This window comes from Medicago sativa, chromosome 8 (assembly GCF_051527215.1).
Source record: "Medicago sativa cultivar Bolivia chromosome 8, Bolivia_mono, whole genome shotgun sequence".
NCBI lineage: Eukaryota > Viridiplantae > Streptophyta > Magnoliopsida > Fabales > Fabaceae > Medicago > Medicago sativa.
In genome coordinates, this window is record NC_140756.1 from 62,136,358 (window position 1) to 62,147,645 (window position 11,288).

Consider the following 11,288-nt stretch of genomic DNA (forward strand, 5'->3'; position numbering starts at 1 on the left):
TCATCTTGAGTAACATCTTTTAGTGGAACAGCTTCTATCCATTTAGTGAAATAATCTATTCCAACCAAAATATATTTGTAGCCTTTGGATGACTTAGGTTTGATTTCCCCAATTACATCTAAAGCCCATCCTCTGAATGGCCAAGGTTTCACTATTGAATGTAATTCACTAGCTGGTACTTTTTGAATTCCAGCATGTTCTTGACATTCTTTACAACCTTTAGCAAAATTTATGCAATCTTTTAACATGGTTGGCCAATAAACACCTTGTCGAAACAAAAGCCATTTTATTTTATGGCCTGCTTGATGTGTACCACAAGCACCACTATGAGTATTCGATACAGCCAAATATGCTTCTGCTTCACTAAGGCATTTAAGTAAAACTCCTTCTGGAGTCTTTTTAAATAATTCATTGCCTATTATCACATAACTCAAGGCTCTATACTTGACTTTCCTACAAGTTGTGCCATCTGGATCTTCCAAAAAATTGACTATGGGTTTTCGCCAATCATTATCATCCAAATTGTTAATGACCAAAATTTCAGAAAATTTTTCACTCTGAAGGTATCCTTGAGATGCTTCCATGCCCCCAAGTTTTGGTCTTAACAATTTGTTAGGCACAATATCTATCGAATTACGCTTTGTTTTAATTTCAATAACCTCTTGCTCTTGTTCCTTCGAAAGTTTGTACCCAGAAGCCAATTGAGCTAAATCATTAGCTTCTTGATTTTCTGCTCTAGGAACATGTTGAACTTCAATTTGAGCAAAATGTTTAAGTAATGCATTAACTATAGTGTAATACATTATCAAAGTTTCTTTGAGGCATTTATATTCTTTTGTTATTTGCTTTATTACTAATTCAGAATCACCTCTAATAATTAAACATTTCGCCCCCAGTTCGAGCAAAATCTCTAAACCATTTATTAAGGCTTCATATTCTGCCTCATTATTCGAACAATATTGGCTAATTGGAAATTTATATTTGGTTACCTCATTTGTTGGTGAAACAATAACTATACCTATTCCAGAACCATTTTTATGACTAGACCCGTCGAAATATAATGTCCATGGAAATGTTTCGATGCCCCCAGTCACAGGTTCTTCAATGGAATGATCAGCAATAAAGTCAGCCACTATTTGGCCTTTCACAGTTTTCAAAGATTGATAAGTTAAAGAATATTCTGTGAGTGCCAAAGCCCATTTACCAACTCTACTATGCAGAATAGGTTTAGATAACATGTGCTTAATAATATCGAAATGGGAATAAACATAAACATCAAAAGGCTTTATATAATGCTTAAGTTTCATACATGAAAAATATAAACAAAGACATAATTTCTCACTAGGATGATATCTTGTTTCAACATCACTTAAAACTCTACTAAGATAATAAATGGCTCTTTCTACACCATTTTCATCCTCTTGTGCTAACATACTCCCTATAGTTCTTTCAGATGATGCTATGTATAACTTCATCTTTTTGTCTTTCAACAAAGGTGAAAGAATAGGAGGATTAGATAAATATGACTTTATGTCTTCAAATGCCTTTTGGTGTTCAGGCTCCCATCTAAAAATTTCCTCTTTCTTTAATCGAAGTAATGACGAGAATGCTTGCGCTCTGCCACTTAGATTAGATATAAATCTTCTGAGGAAATTTATTTTGCCTAATAAAGACTGCAACTCTTTTTTGGTAGAGGGTGCTTTAGCCTCCATTATAGCTTTAGTCTTATTTTGATTGATTTCGATGCCCTTTTTATGGACAACAAATCCTAAAAAATCACCTGCACAAACACCAAACGCACATTTTAATGGATTCATTTTTAATCCATATTGTCTCATCCTTTCGAATGATAAACGTAAATGTTCTAAGTGTTTGTTTTCAGAAGATGATTTCACAACAATATCATCAATGTAAATTTGCATAAAATCTTCAATAAAATCATGAAACATTGAATTCATTGCTCTTTGATATATAGCACCAGCATTTTTAAGACCAAATGGCATTACTATCCACTCATAACATCCTAATGCCCCTGGGCATCGAAATGCTGTTTTAGAAACATCTTCTTCAGCAATAAATATTTGATTATAACCTGAATAACCATCAAGCATACTCAAATATTCGAAACCTGCTGCAGAATCTACCAACATTTCTGCTACTGGCATAGGATATTCATCTTTAGGAGTGGCGAGATTTAAATCTCTTAAATCTACCAACAAACTCTTATACTTCCATTTTTCTTTTTAACAGGAACTACATTAGCTAACCAATCAACATACCTTGCAGGTCTGATGAAGCCACATTTGAGGAGTCTTTCGATCTCTTCTTTTATTTTTGGTAGAATCTCTGGTGCAAACCTTCTTGGAATTTGCTTCACTGGTTTCTTGTCTGTCCTGATTGGCAATTGCAACTCTACTACCTTTCTACTCAAACCAGGCATTTCATGATAATCCCAAGCAAAGCAATCCTTGTAATTTTTCAACAGCGCCACAATTCGATCTCTGAAGCTCTTAGGAATCTTTGAACTTATGTATGTTGGTCTTTTTACAGAACCATCTCCTATATCCACTTCTTCAAGAGGATCTTGGGCCTTCATTTTTATTGTAGATCCCATTGGATCTTCTTCAAAACCCAAAGGTTCATCATCATAAATACAGTCTAATTTTTTATCATCAATGAGGTCATCAGAATTATTTTCTACTGAAGCATCGAAGACCTCTTCTTCTTTGGCTGTTTCAGCCAAATCGAAGTTTTTCTCGGCTACATAAGCCGTAATCTTTTCCCATATGCTGGGCTCAACCATCGATCAATTATTGATATCCCACCCAGTTGGTGAGATTCCATTTGCTGAATATTCTTGGTCATCAGTAACCCTCTTGTACGAAGTACTTCTTGTCTTCAGCAAATCTTTTTCCTTTACAGGTATCTTCTCATGGCAATCTTCATTGTTCACCACTACGAAGTCATCATCGAATGCAGTTTTCCAACGAAAACCCCATTCTGGTGCAAGTTTTACAAAGAATTTTTCTTCTTTAGTCAAAGTTCTTTTTGTTGATATCTTGATTATCAACTTCAGCTTTGAAATAATAACTCTGATCAGCCTCAATATTCTCTACCAAACCATCTTTCCTCCAAATCACAATCCTTTGATGCATTGTAGAAGGAACTGCACCTACAGCATGGATCCATTCCCTTCCTAATAATGCATTGAAATTGGCTTTAGAAGGAACTACCAAAAACACAGTTGCTCTGGTTATGCTTCCTACTACCAATTCTAGTTCGATAGCACCAAGAGATTGTCCAGTAGAGCCCTCATAATTAGTGAGCACTACATTATGTGGTTTCAAATCACATTCAGAAATACCAAGTTTCCTTAGAAAAGATTGTGGTAGGAGATTAACAGTAGCACCACCATCTACTAACACTTTGTTAATTCCAACACCATTTAACTTAGCTTGAATAAACAAAGGCTTTAAATGAAGCTTCATGCTATCATCAGGTTTCTCGAACACTGCATGTTGATCTTCGATGCAGCCATTATTCATAACATAATAACACAGAGGCCTATGACGAGCCATTTCCTCAGTGAAATCACATTCATCATCATGATTGGTCTTCGAAGATACATCATACGCATATTCAATTGGTAGTACAGAAACCACACATATAATGTCAAGACTTGGTTCAGAATCTGAAAAAGTAGAAGTTAGAATATCATCATCCCCTTTGGGGATGTTTAAAGCAGAAGATAATGGCGGGAAAATTCTTTCAGTAGCTGGTTTTTTAACCATTTCGAAAACTATTGGTTGTTTTCCCTTACTTTTGTCATCATTAGTGACATCTTTCAAAACTCCTTCCTTTTTCTGGCGTTGAAAACGGCGCCATTGAGTTCTAGTCATAGGATTCTTACTTTTATAGTTATTTTTGTAAGCATACTTGTTAGGATTAGAACTCTCCGGTTGGTCCGGAACTTTGACAGCTCTTTTTACCCATTTTGTTGGTGGTGCTGGAGGCGCAGAATGACCAGTTTTCTTGCCCCCAGAGAAAACCCAAGTATCAATAGGAGACTTCGATGAAGGAACGAACGTCTTCTTATGATTCTTCACTTGATACTTCTCTGAAGTTTTCATCTTGTAAGGAACACCTCTTTTGTTAAAGCCAAATTTAGAACGGTTCTCGAACCACCCTCCTTTACGTTTTGTTTGAGGTTGATATCCTTCAACTGCTTTTGCAGCTTCTTTATCGAACACTGCACTGCATCGAGGACAAAGCATAGCATTGGTGTTAGATATTTTACATCGGTTTAAAAAATCAACCAAATCTTCTTCAGCCTTTGGATATGCTTTCTCCATTTCCTTGGCCAATTGATCTTCAGTAACCACTGGCTCTTCAATTTGATGGTCCTCAGTAACCATTTCTGTATCAATATTATCTGAAATTTCCACCATATTGATAGAAATACCAGCAAACATGGATTCTGCCACATTGGCAGAAACATCAGCAAACATGGACTCTGCCTTTTTCATAGGATCTCCATCCACTTGCTGTTTTGATTTCTCTCCAAATTTCAGCCTCCCTTCGTCAAGAGCTTTTTGTACAGAATCCCTGAAACGAGTACATCGAGATAAGTTATGACCTAAAAACCCATGGAATTTACAAAATCCTCTTTTCTTCCTTTGTTCCAAAGGAGGCAACTTCATATTAGGTGGCACTAATATTATGCCATCATTAACTAAAAGATCAAAGATTTCATCACTTTTAGTAATATCAAAAGTATAAGTTTTAGAAGGATATTTGTCACTCTTGGGATCTTCAGGATTTTTTCCATTGGATGGCCTCAACATTTTACAAGCATATGGAGGTCCATCTTTTAATTCTGCTAGGTTTATATCATTGTCTTCAATGATATCTAAACCCCAATCGAACTCGGATTCACTATCTCCTGTTTCTATATAGGCAATTTTTTCCTTTTTAGGAAATTTGTTATGAGTTCTAGTTTTTTCAGCTTTAAGTCTTTCAACTTGTCGAACTCTGTCTGCCAATTGGGCCATGTCTCTTAGGTACTGGGTATCTAATTTCTTTCGAACAGAATAATCGAGGCCACCAACAGCCATTTCGACCAATTCATATTCTGGAACAGAAGTTAAACATCTAGCCTTAAGGAGACGAAACCTATTGAGATAATCATCGATTGTCTCATGACTTTTACGTCGAACACTGGCCAATTCTTTCAAACTAATCTTAGATTGACCCATGTAAAATTGTTCATGAAAGGCTTTTTCTAATTGGTTCCAACTATAAATTGAGTGAGGAGGTAAAGTTGTAAACCAAGTAAAAGCATTTTTTGTCAAAGAACTTGGGAAATATTTCATTCTCAAATTTTCATTTTCTGCAATATTTCCTGCTTCCATGAGAAACCTAGCAATGTGTTCGACAGTAGATTCATTAGTTTCTCCAGCAAATTCGGTAAACTTCGGAATTTTCCAATTTCTAGGCAATTCAGCGTCTAAAACATACTCAGACAAAGGAGACACAAAATTTGGTCTATGTAAACCCATATTCAAACCATTTTGGGCTAACAAAGCCTCGACAATACCCGCTATATTATTCTGACCATCGAAATTGTTTCGACGGGCTTGTAAAACCACTTGATCGGCATCTTGGTTTCTGTTAACCAAAATGGGTTGTCTTTCAGGTTCTGCCTGAACTTGTGGTTGTACTACTTGTGGTTGGACAATATTTTCATGATTTCGAACCACTGGTTCATCAGCAATTATTTCAATTGCCCTCAAATTTCGATTTTGAGGCAATTGGGTATTTTGGATTGGTGGAGCGCCAAAGAAATTGGCAATTCTTTCCATTTGATCAGACAACCGTTGATAACTAGTATTGGTGTCTCGAATTAAAGGATTTATGACAGTACCAATTTGTTGGGTCATCATATTAACCATATCATGATTAGTTTCTTCCATAGTTTGCCTAATGGCAGCCATAGAAGCGTTGGTTAAATTTTGTTGGGAACTTCTATATGTTGTAGATATCCCAGGACCAAAAAGTTGTGGTAATGATACATTTAAATTCTCTGAAAACATATTACCACTAGTTTGTAAGCCTTGCATCAATGATGATGGCATACCATATGGCATTGATCTATGATCCCAAACTCCTTGAATAGAAGTATTATTTGGATAATCATGGGAAGTTTGGGTAACCATCGAAGGTATGGCTTGAGAAATTACTGTGGCCATCGAAGGCATGGCCTGAGACGATGTTTGAGTGACTGTATTACTAATCGGAACAGCCTGTGATGTTCTAACATTCCCTGGGGATGAAACATCATCTTCAACCGTCAATTGATCCACATCTTCATTTGAAGATGTTGGATTTGTTTTCTTTTGGTTGTTAGCGCGTGTCATATTAAGAAGCAATTTCTTGTTTCTTAATTGCATACACAACAAAACAAACCAGAATTATAAGAAACTCTAACAAAAACTATAAACAAAAAAAAAAAAAACACAAACAGTCCCACCGGGTGTGCCAATTTGTTTACGTTGGATTTTCGTAAACAACCGCTGGTTTACACATGGTAACTTGCAAGATCAACCAGTAAATCTTAGGACATATTGTGTTTGTTCTTGTTGTTAGAAATTCTGTGTTTTGGTGTCGAAAATATAAGAAATACAATAAAAAACAATCGAATTCAATCCACTTGAACTCAATCGAACTTAACAAAGTAAAGTGCAAGAACACTTAAAGAAAAAAGGGTAAATTGCATTGATTAAATAAGAGTTGGTACACAGATTCATACATTGCAACTTGTGACTCGTTTCTCGCTTCCATACGGATACTTTGAGTGTAAGTTTGTATGATGGAATTGTGACCTGTTTTTCCTATGAAAAACTACTATTTATACTAAGTCTAGAAATAACTACACTTCTTTGAAATTCAAACTACAACTGCCACAAGTCGACAGTTTTACTTATTTGAAAACAAACTTAAAATACAAACTGACTTAAAGAATAACCGTTGATAACCACCTTCGAAAACTGCTTTATCGAAGTCTTCTACCATCTTCGAACCCATATTTGCTTTCAATACAACACTCTGTTCGAATCTTCTTTAAATCTAGGTCAACTATACTTTGACCACATTTATTACAGCTAGTAAAATATATTGGCTAACAACGGGATGGGATTATGTCTTTACTTTCTGTTCCTTACGTATTACTTTATGAATCTTTCAAGAATTGATCTTGAACTAAGTTTTATGAGATTTTATATTGAGGCCCTTGTGCCAAAGATTATTTAAGTTGTTGAAATTATTCCGCTGCGAAGTTTAAAATAATATGATATTGGATTTTGAAGGATAAATATTTATTTATTCAGTTTATATTTTTAGAAAAAGAATGTGACATTCTGTTTAAGTTGAATTACTCTGATTTTTATTATGAAATTTTTATGTTGGAAAAACGGGGTGTTACAATTGGTATCAGAGCAGGTCGGTCCGTCCGGCCAAGTAGATGAGTCGTTGTGTCGTGTGACGGTAGAATACTGTCGTTGTGTTTTCTATTTAATGGTTATATTTTATTATGTGATCATGTTTGACTGACTAACCAATGTGGTTTTTGTGTAATGTTTGAAGTTAGTATTTTGTTTAAGATATTTAAGTAATAATTAAATTCATTTTTCTCTTGTACTTTGAATTTCGAGGACGAAATTCTTTTAAGGGGGGTAGAGTTGTAACGTCCGTTTCGATTATTTAATTATTTTAATGAGTTTTAGAATATATTTATATGATTAGTGTGATTTATAAGATTTATGTGATTTATATGATTTTAGATAAATTTATGAGACGTTGTGACTTATTTTATTGTTTAATAAAATAAGATTCGAAAATAAAATAAATATTAAGTTGTGGAGTTATTTTGTGTAGGAACATATTTGTTATTTGATGTAGAGATATATTTGTTATTTTGTGTAGAAATATATATGTTATTTAGTGTAGAAATATATTTGTTATTTTGTGTGGAAATATATATGTTATCTGGTGTATAAATATATTTGTTATTCAGTGAAGAGGTATAATTGTTATTTGGTGTTAAAATATTATATACATATATATTTTGATGAAATATGCTATTATGTGTTATTTGGTGTATTAATATTATTAAGTGGGAGAGATATATATTTAATTTAGAAATAAATAAGATTATGAGGAAAAGAGTAATTTTGAGGTGTAAGAGAAATTAGATGAGGGGTTATAAATAAGAGAAGTTAGATTTAGAAAGACATAGAACGTACAATCAGTTTTTGGAGAAAACAAGGTTTAGAGAGAAGAGAAGAGAAGAGAAGAGAAGACAAAGGGAAGAGAGAAGGGCTGCCAATCGATAATTCTAAGGTAAGGGTGAGACTAACTTTCAGTAATATTAAGTCTGTAATTCTGATAATTAGATTTAACATGTTGTAGGTTGAGTTTATGAGAATTTGAGAATTAGGGTTTTGAGAGAGATTTGATGAATAGATGATGAAAACTTGCTGAATTGATGTAGAAATTGTGTCCAGACCTTAGATAATTCATAGGATGATTATTGGAAGTAGTTTTGAGGTTAGAACCATGAGATTAGGTGAAACTTGAAGAAAATCTGCACTCTGCCCGAATTTTGATATTAAAACAGGTATTGATCGGTGTGGAATTGGTCTTAGGTGTAAACACGAAAGTTGTAGGTATGGATGTTCGCTTTCTAATGTCGTTGGTCTCACGTCAAAACGATTTATAGAACATAAGTTATGTTCAAATTACTTCACGTAGGTCACAGTGAATTTTTATGGACTTTCAGAACAACTTTTCCGAATTTAAAATGAAAACTGGTATTGATAGGTATAGAATTGGTCTTAGGCGTAAACAAGAAAGTTTTAGATAATTTTGTTAGCTTTCTAGTGGCTTTGGTTTGACGTGAAAATGATGTTCGGTCTTTGAGTTATGATGAAAATACTACAGGGAGGTCTCAGCGGAATTGCACAGTGACATCATTCTCTGTTTTATGTTTTTGCGTTTTGTTCATATGTTTCTGTTTTGAATTGATCTTTGTTGTAAACATAAAAGTTGTTGATATTTGTGATATCTTTCCCGTAGCTTTGGTTTGACATGAAAATATGTTGTGGATAATTTATTATGTTTTTACAAAGATACATAGTGAATTATTGTTGATGTTTAAATCGATGTTATATGATGTTGTCTATGATTGATGAATATGATGTTTTAGGATGTTGTTTATTATCATTTGATATTGTTATATTATGATATGACATGAATTATTTATGTGATCCATATGTTGTCAAGATGTTAACATGTTAAGACGTTAAGATGATAAGAGTTGTTAAGTCGTCGAGTCGTTATGAAGTCATCAAGTTGTTAAGATGTTATGTTGTCAAGATGTTAAGATGTCATAGATGTTCATGAAGTTTCTAAGACGTAAGATGTTGAGTCCATGCATACTCATTTAAAGATGAGGGCTCATGCCCTGGAGCTTTTGCTCAACCACGACGATGGAACTTTTGCTCAACCACGACGATGAGGGCTTATGCCCTAGGAGTATATTTATGCTCAACCACGACGATGAGGGCTTATGCCCTAGAATGGTACCACATGCATTTGCATTTGTCAAGATGATTTGAGAAGTTGAAGTTGCATAGTCGAGTCGAAGTTGTTAAGATGTTAAGATGTCAAATTGTCGAGTTGTTAAGATGTTAAGATGTCGAGTTGTTAAGATGTTAAGAGGTCAAGTTGATGAGCTATTAATGAAGTGCTTTATGAATGATTATGATGCTTAAGATGATGAATGATTATGATGTTTATGATGATTGATTATGAAGTTGCTTATGATGATTGATTATGAAGTTGTTTATGATAAGATGTTATGTGATTTATGATATGATGCTATGTGATTTATGATAAGATGCTACATGTTTACTAATGATGATACGCGATGATGATTGTGATATTTATGATGATATATATGATGTTATGATTAAGGTGATATATGATGTTATGATTAAGATGATATATGATGTTTATGATTATTTATTATGATAATATAAGATGAAGTTTATGACTAATGTAGGAAGATTAATGATACTAGTTAATGAAGTTTAAGTTGCTAAATGTGATTGATGAATTATATGCTTAATATTGTTGTTGGTGAAATCTCACCCCTTTGCTTGAAAATGTTGCTCTTCGTATGGGTAACTTTCAGGTAACCAAGATTAGTTGCGGTCGTGAGTGGACTCCTCACAAGTGTGTCTTAGGTGCTCTGATACGTAACGGGATGGGATTATGTCTTTACTTTCTGTTCCTTACGTATTACTTTATGAATCTTTCAAGAATTGATCTTGAACTAAGTTTTATGAGATTTTATATTGAGGCCCTTGTGCCAAAGATTATTTAAGTTGTTGAAATTATTCCGCTGCGAAGTTTAAAATAATATGATATTGGATTTTGAAGGATAAATATTTATTTATTCAGTTTATATTTTTAGAAAAAGAATGTGACATTCCGTTTAAGTTGAATTACTCTGATTTTTATTATGAAATTTTTATGTTGGAAAAACGGGGTGTTACAATTGGTATCAGAGCAGGTCGGTCCGTCCGGCCAAGTAGATGAGTCGTTGTGTCGTGTGACGGTAGAATACTGTCGTTGTGTTTTCTATTTAATGGTTATATTTTATTATGTGATCATGTTTGACTGACTAACCAATGTGGTTTTTGTGTAATGTTTGAAGTTAGTATTTTGTTTAAGATATTTAAGTAATAATTAAATTCATTTTTCTCTTGTACTTTGAATTTCGAGGACGAAATTCTTTTAAGGGGGGTAGAGTTGTAACGTCCGTTTTGATTATTTAATTATTTTAATGAGTTTTAGAATATATTTATATGATTAGTGTGATTTATAAGATTTATGTGATTTATATGATTTTAGATAAATTTATGAGACGTTGTGACTTATTTTATTGTTTAATAAAATAAGATTCGAAAATAAAATAAATATTAAGTTGTTGAGTTATTTTGTGTAGGAACATATTTGTTATTTGATGTAGAGATATATTTGTTATTTTGTGTAGAAATATATATGTTATTTAGTGTAGAAATATATTTGTTATTTTGTGTGGAAATATATATGTTATCTGGTGTATAAATATATTTGTTATTCAGTGAAGAGGTATAATTGTTATTTGGTGTTAAAATATTATATACATATATATTTTGATGAAATATGCTATTATGTGTTATTTG

General features: G+C 33.4%; 1 protein-coding gene across 1 annotated transcript; it reads right to left on the reverse strand.

Moving 5' to 3' along the window:
* Window positions 1-2,806: 2,806 nt before the first annotated feature.
* On the reverse strand, window positions 2,807-5,861 carry LOC146900278 (uncharacterized). The gene is made up of 2 exons (XM_085736927.1): window positions 3,852-5,861; window positions 2,807-2,896 (listed from the first exon to the last, which is right to left on the reverse strand). Exons 1-2 carry the CDS (start codon window positions 5,859-5,861, stop codon window positions 2,807-2,809), a joined length of 2,100 nt encoding a protein of 699 aa, XP_085593053.1.
* Between the last annotated feature and the right edge of the window lie 5,427 nt (window positions 5,862-11,288).